This window comes from Acomys minous (genome assembly GCF_964271855.1).
Source record: "Acomys minous genome assembly, chromosome: 10".
Taxonomy (NCBI): Eukaryota; Metazoa; Chordata; class Mammalia; order Rodentia; family Muridae; genus Acomys; species Acomys minous.
Window position 1 is genome coordinate 97,015,692 of NC_140491.1, and position 23,388 is coordinate 97,039,079.

The 23,388-nt window shown below is 36.1% G+C and overlaps 1 protein-coding gene across 1 annotated transcript in view; it reads left to right on the forward strand.

Annotated features, from left to right (window-relative positions):
* The window catches only part of PSMD14 (proteasome 26S subunit, non-ATPase 14), a 91,172-nt gene that overhangs the window by 36,448 nt on the left and 31,336 nt on the right, over window positions 1-23,388 (forward strand). Inside the window, exons 4-7 of the mRNA XM_084799407.1 lie at window positions 13,501-13,572; window positions 13,813-13,932; window positions 16,562-16,632; window positions 17,704-17,854. Of these exons, the coding sequence (XP_084655533.1) occupies window positions 13,501-13,572; window positions 13,813-13,932; window positions 16,562-16,632; window positions 17,704-17,854 (414 nt within the window). The remainder of the gene's footprint in view (window positions 1-13,500; window positions 13,573-13,812; window positions 13,933-16,561; window positions 16,633-17,703; window positions 17,855-23,388) is intronic.

Consider the following 23,388-nt stretch of genomic DNA (forward strand, 5'->3'; position numbering starts at 1 on the left):
GTTTCAAAAAGGAACTGAGTTTATCAAATAGTTAGAGAACTTGACAGGAGGTAAGGAGGGCCAAAGGATAAAAGGAATATTGTATAGGAATATGCTATAGTCCCTAGATTTTACATCCTTGACCCATTGCATTTTCCATTATTTTAAGCTTTATAATTAGGCACCTTTTTTGAGGGGGGGGGATTATAGTTATTCAGGAACCCAGAGATATTTCAGCAATTAGTAAAATTATGTCTCCATTATCATATTGGTAATTATTTCCCAATTTATCACAAATATTTGGAGTTAGATATAAGGTATAAGTTTTCAGGTGTTTACTTCTCAGTCTAATGTTTTCATTAAAGTCATTGTTTTCGATATTATTTATATTTTAGATACAGTATATGCACATTAATCTTTATAATATTTAGCATCTTGCCTATATAATTTTTGTGTTAAATTCTTTAAAATATAGGGAATATTAGTATTTATAAATGTGGCATTTGAAAAGCAGTGCATCATTATTTTGACATTTCCATTCTTATTTTCTTCCCTTTTTTGTCTCTCTCTCTCTCTCTCTCTTTTTTTTTTTTTTTTTTTTTTTTTTAAGAATTAATGTGCCATCTGGAAACCTGAGATCATGCCATAAAAGGAATTTTGGCTTTTTTTGGCAACCAGTCATCAGGATATGCTGTGACTGCACCTTATCAGAATAATGAAACATAATTAGAAAGGTGTATTAACTCCTATGCTTCAAAGCATTTTTATATGGACACTAAAAATTAAAAAAAAAATTACTAGCAGTATACCTCAGTGTTAAAGTGATTAATTGTATAGTTATTGGATTCTCAAGCCTGAGTGTAAATGAAATTTCTTATGACTAAAATGGTTCTGAGCTATTTCTAAACACTCTGTTAGATTTTTGTTCTGGTGTTAAAATAAGCAAATACAATTAGTTTATATGTTTATCTGAGGAGAGAGTTGCAGTATTACATTGCAATTAACTTGGTGTGTTCTTTTCTGAATAATACAGTCACTGGAACTGTCAGCCAAAGGACTCCTCCCTCCTCTTTTGGAACAATTTTAACTCTAAAAAGTAACAAGTTTTTAAAATAGTAATTGTGAGAATACAGCAGAAATCATGTAGTGAAAGGGTTAAGTCCACATGAAAGAATTCATTTCCACTTTAATGACCTAGCCTTGCTGGGTTAGGACGGTGGGGAACGTGCTTCTGACTTGCTCTCCTATTGCCAATTAACACCTCCTGGAACAGGTTGCTTCGGCTAGTCATTGCAGCTCAGGCAGGAGAAATAGTTTACATGCAGCTTGTTTTTCACACTAGTTGTTTAATACTCAAAAATTAAAGAGGCTTTTTCTTACCTGGCTGGGTAAGAGATAAACAGTACAGTGGTAGTTATTTGTATATGTTTGGACTCATTTATTATTTTATGTTTAGTTTTGGTTTTTAATTGAAGAAACTGACGGTGATAGTTTCACTAAATTTATGAATTTTGTAATAGAATTGAAGCCTATATTAGATACTATAAAATTTAAAAATATTTTCTTTCAACTGTTTAGAATACTGTATAGTTAGCTTTTGTTTTGTATTAAAATATAATTACCTTCGTTTGTTAATAAAGTCTCTTTTCTCTTTGTTAAAAATAAACATTTTAACAGACTTTTAAAGATAATCCTAAAAATTGAAGACCAAAAATATATCTTAAACAGCTATAATAAAAAATAAGTCTGAGTAACATTTTAATTACAATAATTTATTTTGAAATGTTTTGTATCCTTTTCCAAAGTAAATTTAAATTCTTACATATCTGGGGAAGGTTGCAATTCACAGATACTATTTATTTTACATTTCTTTTATATGACACTTTGGTTCATGATTAATCAGCAGGTATTTTAATAACATAATAAAATTGGCTAAATAATTGATACTAGTTCACACTAAGAGAAAGGTGGAGTAATATAACTAATAGTGTTAACAAATTTGTTAAAAGGCCTGAGCAGGTAACACTTTCAGGCGATGGTTTTATGCTGTTATAATGGCAAATGGCGAATGCCTTTTTTTTTTTTTTTTTTTTTTTTTTTTAGCACTTAGTCAACAAGGGCTGCCCAAGTAAAAGTCACAGCTTTTTTATGCTAGATCAGATTTTTAACCTTCTAAATGAGGAGAAAACAAAACAGAAAATTGATGTTTCATATATTTTAGCCATATTTAGTGTTTGTAGACATGTGTGGTAATATGTGTTTAATCATTGTACAAAGGTAAGCTTTGTGCTATTGTAGAGTGCATTGTTTTACATCAGTAATGGGTAGGTGTTCATATCTGAATAAAGGCTGGCTATGGTGCCTGGGAATCAGTTATTTACACTTGTCTAGGTAGCAGACTCATATATGTCTTCAGTTTACAGATGCAGATCCCCTGCCCTGACTTTCAAATGGCCAGTAGGAATTGAGTACTGCAGATTTAATAACAAAAGCATTTCCATTTCTGATCTTTTGTGTGGGTTACAAACATTTAATTAATTCATGGATTTACAGAGGTATGTAACTGTTGATCATGCTCCAATTTATTTTTTGTTTGTTTGTTTGTTTGTTTGTTTGGAGACAGGGTGGGTGGGACTTGCTATGTCCTCAACTGTGCATTGGTCCTCCTGCCTCAGCTTTGAGAGTTCTGGGATTCCAGGTGTGTGCTGTCGGGCCTGGCAGGTGCTGATTTTCCGATGGGAGCATTCTTTTTAAGCTTTTATATTCAGCCTTAGAGAACATTCAGGTGCTCCTTACTTTATGGTCCTGATGGATATGGTTCTGCTTATTTTGAGTGGCACTGTATGAAATACAGACTGGCTTTCTTTGGCTCTGGGTTGTTTTTTTTTTTTTTTTTTTTTTTCTTGCTCAGATAGCTCTTTAGTAAATTCTAGTGCTTTCAGTTCTTACAGAAGTTGTTGCTAAAGAACCTTGAAGTTTAACCTATATGATATTCACTTACTAAAATGTGCTTTACGCTCTTAATATGCTTGTAAAATAGTTGTTGTAAGGTCTTTAGAGTTCACATGAATAGTTGGCACAATGTAGAAGCTGATAATTTTATAGATACCTTTTCCCTATTACTGTATGTTTTAGTAGAGTGTAGATTTATCCTAACAATAGTTAAGGTTGGCTTGGGAAAAAAACAGTTTGTATTAGTACATACTTAATTTTTTTTCTCTCTCTCATTAAAGTCTTAGGATAGGAGAACTGAAGCACAAGGGCAGGAAAAGCTAGTGTGTCAGGACGTCTCTGTAAGGGATAAAAACCATCTGCTACTGTCTGTTCCTCTAGGTACACCTTCCAGTTTCGAGACTCTCCTGACACATCATTACCTGACCATTTCTGGTTTTGTATTTTCCCTCACTGAATCTGTCTGCATTTGCCTCTCTTCTTTTTATACCCACTTCCTATCTTCCACCCTTCCCTTTATTGAATTAGGGTCTCACTATATCTCTGTCCTCCTGCCTCTTCTCCCAGAGTGTAGGGATTCTTTTTTTTTTTTTTTAAATTCAGATTACAACTCAGTTGTTATCCCACCACTTGTATCCTGCCGTTCCTTCCTCCCTCCCACTTTCACCCTATTCCCCTCCCCTAGGTCTATGACCGAGGAGGACCTCCTCCCCCACTACATGGTCATAGGCTATGAAGTCTCATCTTGGTAGCCTGCTTATTCTTTCTTTGAGTGCTATCAGGCCTCCCCACCAAGGGGAGGCGGTCAGATATGGAGCACCAGAGTTCCTGTCAGAGTCAGTCCCCGCTCTCCACATAACTGTGGAGAATGTCCTGTATATTGGGTAGATCAGAGTAGGGGTCTGATGCTTACTACTTGTATTGTCCTTGGTTAGTGCAATAGTTTGAGCCCCCCCCCCAAGACCCCCATCCATTAGTCAAGAATGTAGGGATTCTTGACTTAATTGTGTAATACACACATTTAATGAATGTATTACACACATTTAAGTTATTTAATAAATGTAACATACACATTTAAGTTACTTAATATTGGAGTAGAGCTATCTGTCAATATTTTAATTTGCCTGGTGAATAAGCCATAAAGTATCTTTTTTTAAAAGACAGGGTGTCTCTAGTCCTGGCTGTCCTGGAACTCACTCTGTAGACCAGGCTGGCTTCAAACTCAGAGATCCACCACTCTCTTCGCGAGTGCTGTCATTTGAAGGGGGTGTGCCACCACACCAGGCTGCCATAAAGGATCTTGATGTTTGAGACCTTCTGCAATAAGTTAATATCGTGGCTTAAATTTATTGTTTTAAAAGTATGAATACAATGGTTTTCAGGTTGTGGATCACAACCTCTAGTGGGCCACAGCCTCTAGTGATTCACAACGTCTGGCAGTCCAACAACTCTTTCACTGGGGCCACATACCTGATATTCTACAGATCAGGTATTTATCTTACAATTCTTATAAAAAGTAGCAAAATTATAGTTATGAAGTAACAACAAAAATAATTTTATGACTGGGGGTCACTACAAGATGAGGAACTGTATAAAAAAGGTCACAGCATTAGGAGGGTTGCATCGGAAATTTGGTGTTGTATTTGAAAGCAAGGGGGCCAGTGGATTTTGAGTTCTTGTCTCATGAGTTTGAAGAATGCAATTCAATGACCACAGAGGGTGATTATTATAGATTCATAGATGGGAGCGCCAGAGGGAGAAAGAACAAGAGTTCCAGTGGTACCAGTAGCAGATCTCCAGAATAGAGGTGCTAGTAATCAGCTTATTGAAGGACTTATAGTAGAAATCTGGATGAGAAATGGCGAGTAAAGGACTATTCTTTTCTGTTTACTTGTATGCTGTGATTTTTTAAATGCCCTAAATTTCTTTGTTAGAGTTAAATTCCTCAGGGTAGAATTTAATAAGGTTTATTGTGCTTTTCCTATTAAACACCACCCCCACCGCCCACATCTAGTGTTGCAAGTATATCCAGTACTGAGTTTGCTCTGCATAGCTCAGTACACCAATCCAAATTTCAGACAATATAGAAGCACTGGTGTTCCTCTTCTCTGGCATCTTAACTGCTTTTGAGTAGAAAGGGAACCCACATTTCTTTTTTCTTTTCCTTAGTAGAAATGATTTCAGATTCTAAAACTATAAAGTATGGAAAGCTCAGCTGTCAAAAGAAAAGTTGATTTGATTATCCGATGATGGTGTGCTGTAGTGGAGCCTGCATATTACTATCCATCAGAAATTACACTTTAGTTCTAGTCGGTGGTAAGTTTTAGCTTTGAGTTTATGCCTGTCTCACAAGGTTCTTGATGCTTTTTTCCTCACACACTTAATGATTTGTAACTGGGCATACATTTGTTTTTAATCCCCCTATATCCTGAAACAAAAATTTCAAATTTTCTTCATGGGATTTTGTGGTTTTTGTATGATTTGGAAAACTAGGTAAAGATTCTTCTTCTTCTTCCTCTCCCCAGATAAATGTTTACAGTAATACAGTATAAACATGGGAATTCAGGTTCAGTTCATATTGGGTATAAGAACTGAATTGAGTCAGCAGAAATTTTACTTAGATATCAATCCTATTTAAGAGTCAAGACATTAATTAAAATTAGTTGAATAGATGGATTTATGGAGAATGTGTTAAGTTTGGTATTTGAAGACACTGAGTTTGGAATGGCTTCCTTGGGAAATAGGGTGCTGATGGAGTTAGATGTGTTGTTTGATCTGAACAGCCATACTTGATTAATTCTCATTAGAAGAAATCCGTTTTTACTTTCTGTGTATTAGGCTAGTACAGGATTTTTCTCATAGTGAACCCCAGTCTACTAGCTTGGATAATCTTCCCTTTGGCTTATAGTTTGCATACGATGTGGTCTGAAGTCAATGGTTTTCAAGTTTCATGAGCATTTAGAGCCTCTTTAGAACCCTGATGTATTGTGATCCAGTATGAATGTATATTGCTGACAAGTTTCCAGGTGATGTAATGGGACTAGTTCAGAGTTTGAACTTTGAGAATTATTGGTCTCACTGTTGTATTCTGTCAGAGTGTTTTGTCGTCCCCCCGCCCCCCAGGTATTTAAAGAGCTGTATCATGATTTGGATATTTTCCAAACATCCTTACAGTTTTCTTAATATTCTATGTGTGTTGTGATTTTTGTCATGTTCCTGTCCTTGTAGCTCTAGATTTTGAGAGTAATGGATTCCTTAAAGTGGAATCTCTTACTTAAAAGTCAAGAACTGGCCAAAAATCTCTTTGACTGCTTTAAAGTACTTTGCACTAGCAAACACTTAAGCCTCCCTGTTTGTTTTATGGATTGATGACTAGTTAAGTTCCGCTTCCATCAAAGCCATGGAGACTCTGCCTTCATGCTAGAGTCTTATAGCTTTCATTTTTGTTACCTCAACTTGATTGAGCTATAGTTGACAAAATTGTATGGTCTTAAGATATACCTATACTTGATATGCATGTGTATTGCGGAATGATTCTCACAGCATGGTAGTTTATTACTCCATTTCCCTGTGAACTCCCTCGCTCCTCCCTCTTTTCTCCCTCCCTTTTACTTTGAGGGAGGCTTCTTTCAACATTCTAAATTAAAATATCCCCTGTTGCTGGGTTTGTTTGCACACTCCTTTTTTTGTTTGTTTGTTTTGTTTTGTTTTCAAGACAGGGTTTCTCTGTGTAGCCATGGCTGTCGTTGACTTGCCTTGTAGACCAGGCTGGCTTCCAATTCACAGAGATCTGTCTGCCTCTGGCCTCCTGAGTGCTGGACTTACAGGCATGCAGCATGGTGCTTGTCTGATGGTACACTCCTTTAAGCTCTAGCACTCGGGAGCAGAGACAGTTGCATCTCTCTGAGTATGAGGACAGTCTGGTCTACTAGTGAGTTCCAAGACTGGTCAAGCTACATAGAGAAACCCTGTCTTTATAGCAACAGATTAAGATGCGTGGCTTTAAGTGCATAGTTATTGCTGTTTAAGATGACAAAAGCCATGGAGGATGGGGCTTTCAGTGATCTTTAATTGTAGGTTAAGTTCTTGGGTTTATTTGCATTATTTAATGACAGATATGAACATTCTGATTCCTGCAAACATCTTTGTTTATTTACTCAAACAATTTCTAGGAGTGAAAAAATAGGTCACAAAGTTTATGCAACCCTGTGCTTTTGCTACACATTGTTCAGCTGCCTTTGGTAGATTATACCAGTTCCTATTGCTACCAGTGCTGCTCAGTGTCTGCTTTATTACCCTTTCCAAAAGTGGACACTGTAAAACTTGTCTTGTTAGAGAAAAAAGTCCTGATGTGTTAATTGGTATTTCTTTAATTAAAGAAGGTCAGCTAGGGGGGTTGAACACTTTCATGTTTATATCATATTGTATTTCTTATATAATTAGCTTATATATTCTTTGCTTGTGTTTCTGCTAAGGGCTTAGTAATTTTTAAAATTTATTTGTGTAATGCATTTTTGACATAAATGAGGCAACTACTTTTTCATAGTATTTTGCTTTTTAACTTTTTAATATTCAGAAAATTTATACTGTTTTTAATTATATATTCTTTTATTGATTCGGTTTGTTTTTAACCTGTCGTATGTATTCCTGCACCATGATCACATACACATTTATTATTTTAATGCAACTCTTTAATCCATCTGGTTAATACTATAGCATGATACAAAGAAGCAAATTAATTTTAAGTGTTTCTACTTTTAAGCAAGATAAGAAGAAACAGAGAAGATAGAATATATTCATTCTACAGTGACAATTTGGAAAGCTAAAGAAGGGGAATGTGTGTAATAGTATAGAAGTCTGGTTAGGCTCAGATAGAGATAATCAGACTGATTTATAAATGCACTGATGGAGAAAGTTTCAACAGTTACCGCCAACATTGTAGTCAAATGTTTTAATAGTGAACTCTTGGAAATTTAAATGCTAGGCAATATTAATGTATATACACAACAACATAGAAATGAGTTATGTTATATACTCTCCAAAATAACATCTAATAAGTTTAATAGAAAAGAGGACTGGACAGATGTCACTCTGATCTGAAAAACAAACTGTAAATACAAACTACTTAGTTGATTTCAGAAGTACAAAGATGATCTAATATTGTGTAGTATTACTCTGTTGCAGCAAAGGAGCACAAACCAAGTGAACCATGGCAGCCACTGTGACTTTTCCAGAGACATTCAGGCCAAAGTTGTGCATCCCAGATGCACATCCCAATATTCAAAATGTTCTGAGGTCAAAATGGTAAAGCATTAAAAACATCATAATGCTGGTAGTTTGTAATTTTGGATTGTGGTGCTTAACTAGTTTAGACTGCAGATGTTCTGAAATTGAAAACACATCTGGTGCTAATCATTCAGCTAAGTCAATCTTTTTGTTGACTAACTTTCTTAGTGTTTGCTTTATTAATTTTAAGCAGCATATACATGAATTTCTACTTAAATCTACTTGGAGGTACATTTGCCTTTTAACAAAGGACTTTGTTCATCATTGTATTTGTTCATAGTTTATTTCTTCTCTTCCCATGTAGCCTTCAGCAAATCTGGAGTGCACCTCTGCACCTGGGTTGTTCCGTTGCTTTACAGTCAGTCTTGGGGTTACTCCCTCTCCCCTTTCCTACCACCCCATTTTCTCCCCAGTGACTTGGTAAAATATACATTGTGGTTTAATTTTTAAGCAGTTACATTAAAGTTCAAACATCTTTCAAATCTGTATTTCTGGAGTAGTACCCAGTGAATACTATCCCTCTCCATTTGTAAGAGAGAATATTGTATTCTGTGTCATTCTATTGAACCTACAATAATGTTATTTTGTCCTTTGTGTGTGTGTGTGTGTGTGTGTAGCTTTAATTCTTTTTTTTGTTTTGTTTTGTTTTGGTTTTTCGAGACAGGGTTTCTCTGTGTAGCCTTGACTGTCCTGGACTCACTTTGTAGTCCAGGCTGGCCTCGAACTCACAGCGGTCCACCTGCCTCTGCCTCCCGAGTGCTGAGATTAAAGGTGTGTGCCACCACGCCCGGCTGCTTTAATTCTTTTTAAAATCTTCTCTCTCCTCTAGTGCTATATTACAAAGAGAATCATATTCTACTTACAGAAAAATTTCTAAGATATTGTTTGTTATTCCAATTTTTAGATGACTTTGAATTTTCAATTATGAAGCAGTATGTTGGTCCACAGAACTATTTACCAGAAGAGACTAGTTGTAGGTGTTTATAACTCCTCATTTCCTCTCTTGAGGGTTAAGCAGGTCATCTTTGTTGTTAAGCTTTTTAAGTTTTTACATTTCTCTCTGAACTCAGTTTCCAGGGTCTTTAATAAGGTCTTTCCTTTATTGCCTCATTGAGTTTCATTCAGAACAGGTAAGTGTGTAAACATACTGTAGCATAGATACATGCTCACTGCCCTCGAGGTCTTCCTATGTATCCCAGCTTCTCCTTCTGTCTCTGTACACTTAACTTCTGCCAACCCCTCTTTACTTCTTGCCAGGACCCTCTTTTCCCAGGAATTTTAGTCTCTGACTAACAGGATAAAGAGATAAAATATGTGCGTTACTCTTGAGTAATCAGGAAGCTGAAGGCTTTGAAACCAACTTGGCCCTTGAAGAGAGGAGAGGGATAAGGAGGGCGGGTAGAGTCGGGGAGAGAGAGGAGAGAGCAAAGCAGCACACATCACTGGCTGCTGTCCTACAGACAGGACTTACACCAAAAGGGAGTGAGGGCTTTCTGTAGTAATATTCTGAACCCTAAGAAAATAGACTAAGAGAAGCTAAGACCTCTCTCCATTTGCATGTGCTTGTGTCCTCACTTGGGAATTTTCCTTTTCAGTTCTATTAGCTTTCAGTACTATCTTGAATGATTCGGTTTTCAGCAAATATTATTGAGTTCTTGCTATGTGCCAGATACTTTGCTAAGTACTGATTATATATAACACTTAACAACAGTTCTTTCTTTCATGAATGACAGAGTTTCTGGATTTCTTCAGTGATGCATTTAAATAAAAATGTGGTCTCTTTTACTTTTCTTATAAATATTTTCTGGCAAATTGAAAAAGGCTATATTTTGATTTTTACAGATGACATACACAATTTTTACAGTTGTTTGATATCAAGAAATAATCGGAATATCATGTTTATCATCTTAAGGCCAAAATATAGCTTCTAAACATGTATCATCACATCTAACTTGATAAAGTCTTCAATTTTTTCTTAGCCTTTTAAGATTTTTATTAAAGAGTTTAAATTTTTATTTTATATATAGAGATGTCTTGTTTGCATGTATGTCTGTGCACCATGTGTGTGCAGTAGTACCTTTGGGGACCATAAGGGCATGTGATATCCTCCAGAAACTTGAGCTTCAAACAGTTGCGAGCTGTCATATGTGTGCTGGAACTTGAACCTAGATCCTCCGAAAGAGCAGCCAATGAATGCTCTTAACCATGGAGCCATCTCTCTACCCTCATTGTGTTTTGTTGTTGTTGTTATTTTGTGGTGGTTGTTTTTTGTTTTTGTTTTTGCAGCCAAGCATTTTATTTAATCTTTTAATTTTTCCATTCTCATCTTTTTAACAATTTTTCTTGTAATTTGTTAATATTACATCCTGATTGTTATCCTCCCACTCTTCCCATTCCCTTCCTCTTCCACCCTCTTCCTCACACCTAGACCTCTGACAGTGGGCCCTCCTCCCCCACCCGCTGTCTGATCACAGCCTGTCAGGTCTCATCTGGATAGCTTGCATCCTCCTTCCTCTGTGTGCCTGAAGGGCCTCCACACCAAGGGAAGTGATCATATCATGGGCACCAGAGTTCGTGTCAGAGGCAGTCCCTGCTCCTCCCAGCCCCCACCCATACACACATGGGAAATGAGCTGTCCGTCGGCTACATCTGAACAAGGGTCTAGGTTCTCTGTTGGCAATGTCCTTGGTTGGTGCATCAGTTTGTGCAGGCCTCACTGGGTTCAGATCTGCCAGGCTTGATGGAGCCCTGTGGAGCTCTTGACCCATCCGGTTCCTTCATCCCCCAACTCTTCTGTACGACTCTCAGTGCTTCACTCAGAATCCTGTTGCAAATAGTAGTATCTGTCCTGATCCCCCACTGGATGGAGTCTCTCAGAGGCCATCTATGTTGGGCTACTATCCACTTGTAAGTATGTACCATGCATATCTTTCTGGGTCTGGGTTACTTGACTCAAGATGATCGTTTCTAGTTCCATCCATTTCCTTGCAAATTTCAAGATTTCCTTGCTTTTAATGGCTGAATAGCATTCCGTTGTGTAAATGTATCACAATTTCTTTATCCATTCTTCAGTGAGGGACATTTAGGTTGTTTTCAGATTCTGGCTATTACAAATAAAGCTGCTATGAACATAGTTGATCAATCCTTGTTGTATTGTGGAGTGTCCTTCAGGTATATGCTCAGGAGTGGTGTAGCTGGGTTTTGAGGTAGCACTATTCGCAGTTTTCTGACAAAGCACCATATTGATTTCTGAAGCAGTTGTACAAGTTTGCACTCCCACCAGCATTGGAAGAGTATTCCTCTTTCTCCATATCCTTACCAGCATATGCTGTCACTTGAGTTTTTGATCTTAGCCATTCTGAGAGGTATAAGATGGAATCTCAGTCATTCTGATTTGCATCAGCTTCACTTTTTTAATCTTTCATAAGTTTCTTAGCTAGGTGAACAGTTTAGATTATTAAAACTTCTATAACTTCATCAAAAAGTACTTGAGCATACCACTAAGTTTTCATTTTGAAAGTGTATTTGAAAGAAACAATAAAACTGCATTCATTGATAATAAGTGGAGACTTTGCGCTTGGGAACTGCCTATACTTTTTTGGTTTTTTAAGACAGGGTTTCTCTGTGTGACCTTGGCTGTCCTGGCCTCGCTTTATAGACCAGGCTGGTTTCATACTCACAGAGATCTACCTACCTCTGCCTCCCTGAGTTCTGGGATTACAGGCATGTGCTACCGCTCCTGGTTGGGAAACAGCTGTGCTTAATGTTTCTGTTGAATATTGTTAGGTTATTAAATGCCCCAATAGGTGACAGTTTTACTGTACATTTAGAAATACATGTAGATTATTGATGGAATATGAGTAAAACAGTTATTTAATTTCAACAGGGAAAATCATGAAAGCAAGAGAATGTGAATGGTTAGCATATTTCACATAATAGAGAGAAGTAAAATTGGTCATAGCAGTTAGAAGCATTAGGCGAAGCTCAGGAATCCTGAGGAAGAATGTTAGGAAGGATTATAGGAAACAGAAAGGTCAAGGGCACTGCAAGAACATGGCCTACAGAATCAACTATGCAGGGCTCATAGGGGCTCACGGAGACGGAAGTGACAATCATGGAGCCTGTACGGGTCTGCTTACCTAGGTCCTCTGCATATATATTATGGTTATGTAGGTTGGTGGGAGCAGGCTGTCTCTGACTCCTTTGCCTGCTGTTAGGATCCTTTTCCTCCCCTTGATCTGAGGGTATATGCCTAGTCTTAATGTAACTTGTCATGCCAAATTTGGTTGATATCCCTGGGAGGCCTGCTCTTTCCTGAAGGGAAATAGAGGGGAAGTGGACCTAGGTTAGGTGAGGGACTGGAAGGAGAGCAGGAGGGCAAACTGCATTTGGGTTGTAATATATGAGAGAAGAATAAATAAAAGATAAAAAAGAAACTATGTTCTAGACTGCCCAGTGTTAAAGAAAGAAATGTAAATGATGTATACTGCTTGGTGGAATTGTATTTACTGGCTGCTGGGTGAAGGTACCTTGAAGATGAAGACCACAAATTGCTCTGTGCAGCTTCCTGTGACAACCAATAGAGATTTGTTTCTCTTCGTGAATAAATAGGATCTTTTCGGAAAAATTTAGTCAGTTCATTAGCCTGTAATAGAATTAAAGGCAGTGTGGTCAGTTACTGGAGCTTTTCATGCCACCTACCCAACCTTATCAAGTTGTTCGCATCTGAGGTGGTTGTGCTAAATTTGTTGTGTGTTGGGAAGGGAACAACTTCATTAGGCAAGTGAAGAGAGTATGTTGTTCACAGCTCTCTCACCTAGGGATTTGAAGTCTTCTTCCACCTTCCCTCCCACTATATCTATGAGTCTGCAGTGTGTTCCCATATCCCTAATCTGCATCTGTCTATCGCCACCGCTGAAGAAGCTCAAAGAGTTTGCTGCTTTTTGTGATCCTTCAGTTTGTCAAACTAGTCAAACAGAATTTTATATTCAGATTCTATTATATGGAATATAGTGGCAACAACAGATGTTACAGTAATTGACAATAATCATTTTATAGCTAAGGTAGATAGATGAGTAAACTTTATGCCCATTGAATAGTTGTCAGTTTTAACTGTTGCTTTCATGCTTGATATTTGTAAATGTTTCCCTGATTATTTATTTGTATTGTAATTGGATAAAAAGGTACTTGAGGCTTTTAAAATAATCAAGTCTGTTTCATATGTAACTTTAATTCTAACTCCTATATTCTGATTATTATTGTAATTGATGGACTTGTTTCTAGGGTCCACCTACAGATGCTCCTGCCGTGGACACAGCAGAGCAAGTGTATATCTCTTCTTTAGCATTGCTAAAGGTAAGTAAGGAATGGAGTCATCTGCCTAAGAGCCTCCTTTGCATTCCTTCTTTTACTTTGATATATTTATCACATTAATTCCCTCATACTTAAGTATCATGTAAGTATTATTTAGGGCACATATATAAAATAGGCTTTTATTTCCACAGAAGTAAAATAGGTTGGCTGGCAGTGGTGTGTGTGTGTGTGTCAAGATGTCAAATAAATGTGCTTTGTGTTCACATATCTTCCTCTTTACAGATGTTAAAACATGGCCGTGCTGGAGTTCCTATGGAAGTTATGGGTCTAATGCTTGGCGAATTTGTTGATGATTACACCGTCAGAGTAATTGATGTGTTTGCTATGCCACAGTCAGGAACTGTAAGTAGTACTGTGTTAGCTGCCTCTTGTCTTTTTTTTATTATTGTTATTCAAAATAACTTTCATCTCTTTATGGTTTTTCTTTGCAATAGGAAGCAGCAGTCATAAGATTCGTAATACACATTTTATCTTGTATTGAATTAAACCATTAGTCTTTTAACTGTACCATGAACCCTTACAAACCAAATGAAGGTAGTACTAAATTTTGTATTCTTTCATTTAGTGAGCCAAACAAACTAGATTTAAAATTTAGTTGCTCTAATTACTCTGAACTTTTGATCGAAGTTTTTAGAAACTGTATAAAACTTAAGTACACATAAATGAAATGAGTCCTCTTGTAACTTCGTATTGTTTTGAAGTCTGTGCTTTTTTTAAAGTATGCTATATATAGTAGTGAAATGACTTTTGGTTGTTAAGTAGTAAAATGTAGATTTTAAAAGCAATCTACTATCCTGTTTAAAATGTCTTCTTTCTAGTGGTAATGTTACTTTGTCTTTTATTTACAGCAGTATATTTTTATAGGAAGTACTGCATTTAGACTTTTTTGTATGGGCACTTTTTTGTGGTTGTTGTTATTTTGGGTGTTCATTTGTTAGGGACAAGGGTCTTTCCATATAGCCCTTAGTGGAGTGGAATTCTGTATGTAGAGTAGGCTGCTCTCACACTTCTTGCCTCTGCATTGGATTGCTGGGGTTAAGCGTGTGCTCCCATGCCCTACTGAATTTAAATACAATGTAAAGCCAATGCAGTGGCTTATGCCTTGAATCCCAGCACTTGAGAGGTAGAGGAAGGAAATGAAGAACTCAAAGTCATCCTTGTCTTGAATAGTCATTTTAAAGCCATTTGGCCCCACATTGAAACATTGGCTCAAAACAAAAAATGTCAGCATTAATTCTACCTACCTTTCAGAACATGATGTGTACCATTCTCACTTGTGTATTCTCTGTGTTTCTTTCATGGTTATAAGGTGAAGGTGATTGCCCTGTTTGAGGGCCCTTACTATGAGTTTGCTTTGATAAGGTGCATACTAAGAAATAAATTATACACACTTAAGTGATGCCATGTGTATATATACACACACTTAGGAATCAAGTGTTTTCTATAGAGTAGTTGCTATTGTATGCTACATATTTGCAGATAATACAAAACATTATGAAAATCTACAATGCTTCTAGATGAAGTGGGGTTTTTTGGAATTGGTTTGTTTTTCTGGTTATCTATTGTACTTTTTGTTAATATGGTTATAGAAATACTGTATGAATCACAAATTTATATTTAGATTTAAATCTTGGTATGCTGTTTTATTTTCTTTTTCTATCAGAATATGTAAAATGTAAAAAGTAACTTTTGTTATAGGTAGTCCCTATGTAGATAATCAGGAGAATAAATGATTCTTATGCATTATTATGTGTTCATGTAAATGCTCGTTTGACAGGGTAAGATAGGGCATTTTGATCCTTATGTTCACTGTGTAGTAGAATCAAAAAGCATTTCTTTTGGCTGCAGAGACAGCAGACTTCTGTACAGAATATGTCTGCAACTTGACCCCCTTGGGCCTTCTCCTTGTCTTCCTAGTCCCGGGAACCCACCCCTCCTCTACTCCTCGTCCCCTCCCTTCACCTTCTCTTTAAAATAATGAAAACGAAACCTTAGTCTAGTAACAGTGCGTATTCTTATTTTCCAAGGATTCCTTCTTTATTGGAATTCATATGCTCTTTGCTTTGGTGGGAAGGAAGGAAGTGTTTATATTAAACTGGCTTGCTTACCTAGATTAAACTGGTTAGATTTCTGATGCTGGAAGGAAAGCCTTATAGGAGCTGCAGTGACACTGACCTGTAAAAGGCCATCCTTTTTGTTAATATTTTATTAAGATATTATTGTTAACACAAATCCCTTTTATTCTGTCTGCTAAAATTATGGTTTTGACTAAATTAGCAAAATAATGTCATATTTTAAGAAAATTGATTATGTGGTCTTTGTCCAGTAGGGAGTTTTTGTGATTGCTTTTTTATAATTATTCTTTGGATTATTTACATTATTGAAAAAATAATGTTGTATAATAACTGAACAGTTTCTGTAGATCTTATCTTGTTAGAGAATGGTATTAGAAGGTTTGGGTGCCATAAGTAGGTGTAACATAAAAATCAGTTTGTCAGTTATTTGGTACTTCTGATAAATACACAGCAACAGCCATAAACTTTCAATACTCTGAATGTTGTCTCAATCATTAGGTAATAGAAATTTGGTACTTGGAAGTTTTAGAAACTTTGTTAATATAAGACTTAGAGTTCAGGGTGATGGCTCAGTCATTGGGAGCACTGACTGCTCTTCCACAGGACCCAGGTTCAATTCCCAGCACCCACATGGCATCTTACAACTGTCTGTAACTCCAAGATCTGACACGCACACAGACATATATGCAGGCAAAACAGCAATGCACACACACACAGACACACACACACACAAAGACTTAGAGTTCAGTCATTTGAATAGCTATCAAATGCATGTATCAAAACCTATACAATTATAATACAAAGTTAGGGGTAGGTTTTTGTTGTTCCTTTACTGTGTGTTTCTATTTTTCCAATGTTACCCAGAAATTTTTTTGTTTGTTTTTTTTGTAATATAGGGTGTTAGTGTAGAAGCTGTTGATCCAGTGTTCCAAGCCAAAATGTTGGATATGCTGAAACAAACAGGAAGGTAGGTGTTTTACACTACTAGCATTTTAGCAGTTTTGGAAATATACCATAAAGTTAGTAGTATTTATGAACATCATTTCTAGGGGAGGAATCAGTGTAGTTGGTTTGCCTGTGTGATGCCTCTTGGCATCCTGATTGAAAGTCTACCATTCAGAAAATTGCCTTGTATTAAGAATCTCAAGCCAGGCATGGTGGCACACGCCCTTAATCCTAGCACTCCGGAGGCAGAGGCAAGCGGATCTCTGAGTTCAAGGCCAGCCTGGTCTACATAGTGAGTCCAGGATAGCCAGGGCTGTTACATAGAGAAGCTGTGTCTCAAAAAACCAAAACAAACAAACAAAATGATTCTCAGCTGCTTTGTCATAGGCTTGGGTGGTAATGTTCCTCTGTTTAGCATCTGCAGTTACTTTTCTCTTCACTGTAGTTGACTGTTCTGTGTATTTGAGAATTGTAGCTGAATGCAGTTCTGAATAAATGTTTGTAGAAATGAGTTTTAAAGACAGTTTCCCCCTCAAACTAAGTCTCCCAATACTTGTCATTCTCCTGCTCAGATTCTTCCACTGTGGAAAAAAAGCCTCAAAATTAATGTTAGCAAAAGGCTCAGCAGCTGAGCAGAACAGTGCAAATTGGTTTTTGACTGAGTTCCTAGTTCTACTGCTGGTTTAATTGATATTTAATCCTTTCACAACAGTGGATCCTGGTGTCCATTGTTAAAAAATGTACTCTGTGCCTGGAAAACCCAGCTCCCAGAGCTAAGGAGTTAAAGAGTAGATATTTACTTGAATGCTGAAAGGGTAAAAACTGGCTCTGAGAAAGTGTGGTAACAAGGTGAAAAACTGAAAGCCTTATCTACCACTGTTAATGTGCATCTCTTAATGATAGCACTCCTTTGTCACACTTATTCATTTCCGTGTTTTCTTGGTAATATGGTGTCCGATTTCAGAGTTTCTAATGGTGCTTTTTCACACCTGTGTGTTTTTCATCTTTTCTTAATTTATCCCCTGTTAGTGTGGTGTTTCTTTCCTCTCATCATGCATTGCTGTGTTCTGAGTCTGAGTGCCCTTTGTTTCAGGCCTGAGATGGTTGTTGGTTGGTATCACAGTCACCCTGGCTTTGGCTGTTGGCTTTCTGGTGTGGATATCAACACTCAGCAGAGCTTTGAAGCCTTGTCGGAGAGAGCTGTGGCAGTGGTTGTGGATCCCATTCAGAGTGTAAAAGGAAAGGTAGAGTCAGATCTAACTTCATTACTGTCTACTGGCACTTTTTATACACATACTTATAATAAAAATCCCTTTTATTTGAAAGTGTTCTTAACTAAACACACACATACACAAATGCTTTTTATTGAAATTATGCAAATTCATAAATGTGTGTCATGGTATTAGCAACTTAAGAAATTATGTAGGTATTTTATTTTTAGTTTGCTGTTGTCATGAATGAATGTTTATCCTTAATTTTAAAAATTTAATAAATTTAAATGTTAAGCCACACTACAAGTCTGCTTTATACATTCTACTAATATTTTAATAAATATCAGCACATCTTAAAAATGTTGTTTTAAAGGGCTTTGTTTTTCAGACATTGTGCAGGATACAGTCTGGATTTATATATTCCCAATATTTTAGACAATGAAAACTTGTCCCAAAGACTTGGTAATCAACAATTCATGTATTTGGGGAGAGGACCCAGATGAATGATGAAATATAAATATGCTGACTGATTCTGAAAAGAGGTTAACTTCCAGAGCACATTGCTGTATATTGTTCTTTGTTGAAATCTCTTTTGTTCTTATTTAGTTTCCTCTATTCCCTCCCTCCCCCCTCTCTCTTCTGTTCGTTCTTTCATTCTTTCTTTCCTCCTTTTTTTCTTTCTTTCTTTCTAGCCCCATATGCCATTTTCCTATTTCCTGCCGCATGACAGCAGGGTGCAGCTCTATTATCACCTTCACAGAGCTGTCTGCAAATGTGAGAGGCAATTCGATTTTGCTCAACCACAGGGAGAGTGGATTAGAAAAACTACAGCACATACAGAAATTGGCTAGGTGGTTACTGCTTTAAAATACTGCTGAGGTGTCTTGTTTGAGCATGTACTTCCATTGTAGTACAGAATAATTGTTAGGGTAAAATCACGGAACACTCATGGAATCCTTTTTATGCAGGTTTTACGAATAATTTTTAAAGCACTTAGAAATAAATATTAGCTTGTTATCTATCAGACCTCGAGTTTGATAGTGGTGTGGATTACATTTACATCTACTCAGCAGCTGAAACAAACTGCATGTGATGCTAAAACACAGATGCTTTTTACTACAAATTTGAAATTGAATGTTTTGTGATACTGTTTTATTATGATGCATAAAAATTGGGGTCTTCTTTAAAGATTGATCTTATGAGCTGTAATGTAGCTTTTCAAAGGCAGAAACTGTGCTCCAAAACAATAATAATACCAACTGATACACTAAGCAATTTAAGGTAACTTTGAATGCTTCATATAGTATCCCCCTGCATTTCAGTTTATTTGTCCTTTTACTTAATACTGATGAGTGAGTTGAAAATCCTTATTGCATACTAGCTTTATGATGTAAAGTACAGTATAATTCTCTGATGTTTAAGGTGCTTTTTCTGTATTATGTGTAACATAATTCAAATGTATTTATTATTCTAGAAATACAGAGTTAAAACTTTTGAAGCTCCCACCACAGTAATTTACAAGAAGTAATTAGTGCATGTCTCTGAAGCATAATTCTAAATAGCAGTTTTAACTTCAAAACTTGTATTCAAGTATTGTGTAATTTTGAATTCCCCTTAGTACTAGTTGTATTGTAATTTATATTAAAAAATAAAGTAACATTTAAAACTATATAGTGTAGGACTTGACAGTGTTGTCTAATTTTTAAAGGTATGTAAAATTATGAAATCATATGTATACACACCTAGGTTTATTAAGTCATATTCTTGCATTTATAAAATATAGTTATATACCATTAAGTGATCCTTAATGCCTGTTATACTCAAATTCATACCATTATATTACCTGATATGACCAGGTCTTTGAAGGATATAGCTCATATGTATGGCATCTAAGTTTGGTTGTAATTTATTAATCTTTAACTGTAAGAGCTTTTGGCATTTTAAATCAAACTAAGTGGTAGTAAATCTATGATGAGATAATTTAGTTAAACATGAAACTTAATATCAATGTATATAAATGAAGAATAGTATTGTACTTTCCCAGTATGTGAGTTACCAAAACTATCAAATATTTAGTAAAACAATAGATCAGGAGTTAAAATGACAGTCTTTATGTAAATAACTAAAGTTGGAACTGTGTACATTTTAAAACCTTTCCTGTATATTTTCACTTTTATAAATTCCAATATTAATGATGTTTTTGAGCAATTTAGATAAATATCAATTCTTTATTATCTTAATCCATTCCCAGTAAGCTGAGGTTTCATTTAGGGTGACCTGAGTATATTATAATTTATTGAATGATATCCAGGTATTAAAGTAATAATCATTTGGAGTTATTCCTAGATAGATACCACTACTGATACTGTTGGTATCATTGTTACTGATAAAAGTAAACATAGAAATCCAAGTCTTTAAAATTAGATAGAACTGAAGCATTTTTATTTGCTTTTGAATAATAAATTGTATAGGCCCTTTATACAATTATACAGTTATACAAGTAACTCAGGAATGAAAGTGAGCACCAGAGGTCACTATACAGCCTTTTAGGGTAGTGTGGCAGGTATCGCTGTCTGCAGCTTCCTGTAGCCCACGTCGGGGGAAGGAACCTCAGTTTCCTCTCATTCTAAACAGTAGTGTGTATTATTTATAGTAGATGCTATGTGGATCCCGCCCCCCCCCCATGTAGTAGGTGTTCTATTAATTTTTTGTTAGATAGGTTTATTCCCTCAGACTTTGGTGACATCCCTAGGACCAAACAGTAAGACTTAACCATAAATAATAGAATATACTGTATGATACAGAATACATGCCACTTGGTGCATTATACAACACAGATACTTTCAAGTGATACAAGAGAAAAATCTTAGTTCTTTGAATTTTTAAGTGGAGAGTAATGCAGAAATTACCAGTGAGCTTTTGTGAGCCACCATGTGGTTACTGGGACTTGAACTCAAGACCTTTGGAGGAGCAGTCAGTGGCCTTAACCTCTGCTCAGTGAGCTTTTGATTTCAACTGTTTAATAAACACAATTTCAAGATTCTTCTTTAGTTTTCAATTTATTTGTAAAGTAACACACCAAAATACTTTATATTCAGCTTCAGGAGGCACAGTGCTGACCTCTTGCCTAATTTGCTGTGTGGCCAGCCTGCAGCAAGACTGGATCCAGCACAGTAGCTTTCGAAGCAGATTCACCCTGTAACACCACTACACTTCTTTTATGTGGGGTTACTTTGAGCAACATCTGAAAACTACTGTACAGCTTGGTTATACACTTATGTGTTATTTCTTTTAAAAGTATTATGATTTAGAGAATTAACTGTCCTTGAGTAGGTTGCTCTTAGTGAATACACAGCTGCTGCCTACTAACCCCAGCAGTCATAGTGCCTATTTTCTGTTGAAAGCGTCAGAGACCATGAAACTGAATAGTGGCTGGGTTTTCTTGAAACATGCTTATTTAACCAGATAAGAAATATTCAACAAGTTTGTGTAAATGGAATGTTTATCTAATTACAGATCAGAATCCCATATTTGTCAATATATATAGTAAAGTATACTTTGATAGGGTACATGGTAAATACAGAGTAAATTAGCAAACGATATGCACTGAGAAAAGCACTTTTAACTGTGGCTAAGCATCGAAGGCTGGGTGAACAAAATATCACTCAGAAAAGCACTCTGCATGTGGGACGAGTGTAAAAGGAATACTGTCCTAGATGGTTTTGGTCTGGTATCATTCTTTCACAGATAATAGAATTCAAAGCAAGGTCTTTTACAAAACATGGAACACTGAAGAATAAAAACAAATACAGTAAAAATGAATTAGAAAAATGAATATTCTAAGGGTTTACCTTTTCCCCCACATATTTAGGAGTTGGGAAAATGTAATTTTCACAGCATTTCATGTTAATTTTAAGATGTTTTAAATTACTTAAATAAATAACGGTTCTAGTTTTATTTCTTATTAAAAAACATGTATGTCTGTAAATCCAGCACTTGAGGAGGCAGAGGCAGGTGGATCTCTGTGAGTTTGAGGCCAGCCTGGTCTATCTACAAAGTGAATCCAGTACAGCCAAGGCCGTCTCAAAAACAAAATGAAAAAACCAAAAACCAAACAAAAGTATATAGAGACAGACAATAAAATGGTGAAGAGCAGGGGCTTTGCTCAGTCAAGCCTAAAAATCCCATCACAATATGCCCTTAAACAAGTTACAGGAACTTCTTGTATCCAATTTGTAGTAATACAAATATTTAGGGGTGATAGTGTGTGTATCATATATGTAGTGATATGGTCTTTTAGTTGCCATGTGATAAATGGTATGTTATTAGTGTGAAAAGTAAGAACTACCTTTTTAAAAATTAACATTTCTGGAAATTTTATAAAAATAAGTCTGAGTTAACCCCTAATTTTTTCACACTTAGGAAGATGATGGTAACAGGTGCAAAAGAAGAGACCCTCCTTATTTCAAAATTTAGTTTCAGCTCATTTTCTTTTAGTAAGCATTTTCATGAATATTTTTCCGGGTGGGTTAATGAAGAGGAAGGGAATGTATTTGACTGAGACTTTGGCCTGTGGACGTGGTCATTGTGAAGTTCATGGTGCCTAGATGTCATGAGAATACCTATCAGAGTACTACAGGTGTTGATACACTTCTGCTGTTTGTGAGCATTTAAAAGTCATTTATATAGATGACATAACTATAAACTTCCAATTAGGACTTTAATGGCAATTTTAGATTTAGAACAACTGAGGGATTAATGTTACACAGAGGCAGCATTTATTTCCATAAAACGCTTCTGTGTTAATGTACACTGAGCTAATTGATACTGCCTTAGTACTTGCTATTCATTTTTAGTGGTGCAATTATATTTATAATTAATTTAAATGCAGCACCTATATTGGCTTAGGAAAGTAGAGTTTAAGATCGTGTCCCATTACCTATAAGAATAGTATCGAGTTTCGGCTTACTGAATGCTTTTACTTCCCTAATCAGCTAATTATCTGCAGTTGGTCACACGTGCTGACCCCTCTGTACCAGGTATGCTCTGGAGATGCAGAAAAGAGTAAGCTCGGCCTCTTACTTTTAGTATTAGTTTTTGTGGGTAAATAGTGGCTTGAATTAAGAAATCTTTGCTGCAGTATCACATGTTGATTTTTTTAAATCATATTGATTTGACATTAGCTCTTTTCTGAACCTAGGCCTTACATTTGAGAGGTTAATGTGTTACTATAATTTCCTAAAAAGAGTGGAATTGATTATAGTACTAAATTTCTTCAAAGACATCAAGTATTGTTAGACTATCGGTTAACAATAGTTAACTGTTAGTATTAGAGTAGCAGATGTTTACTGCCATGTTTTACATTCCAGTTGGGCTTACGGTATAGTTTTTATTCTAAATGAAACAATGTACTATGAGACTTTCAATTTGCTCTGCCTCTAGGAAATGCTGCATGTATTAAAACTAAGCAGTGGTAAAGAAGCAGTATATATTGCCAAACCTAGGGTTTTACAAATAGATAATAGATAGCTTTGTTCTTTAATACATAAAGTAGAACACAAAGAAAT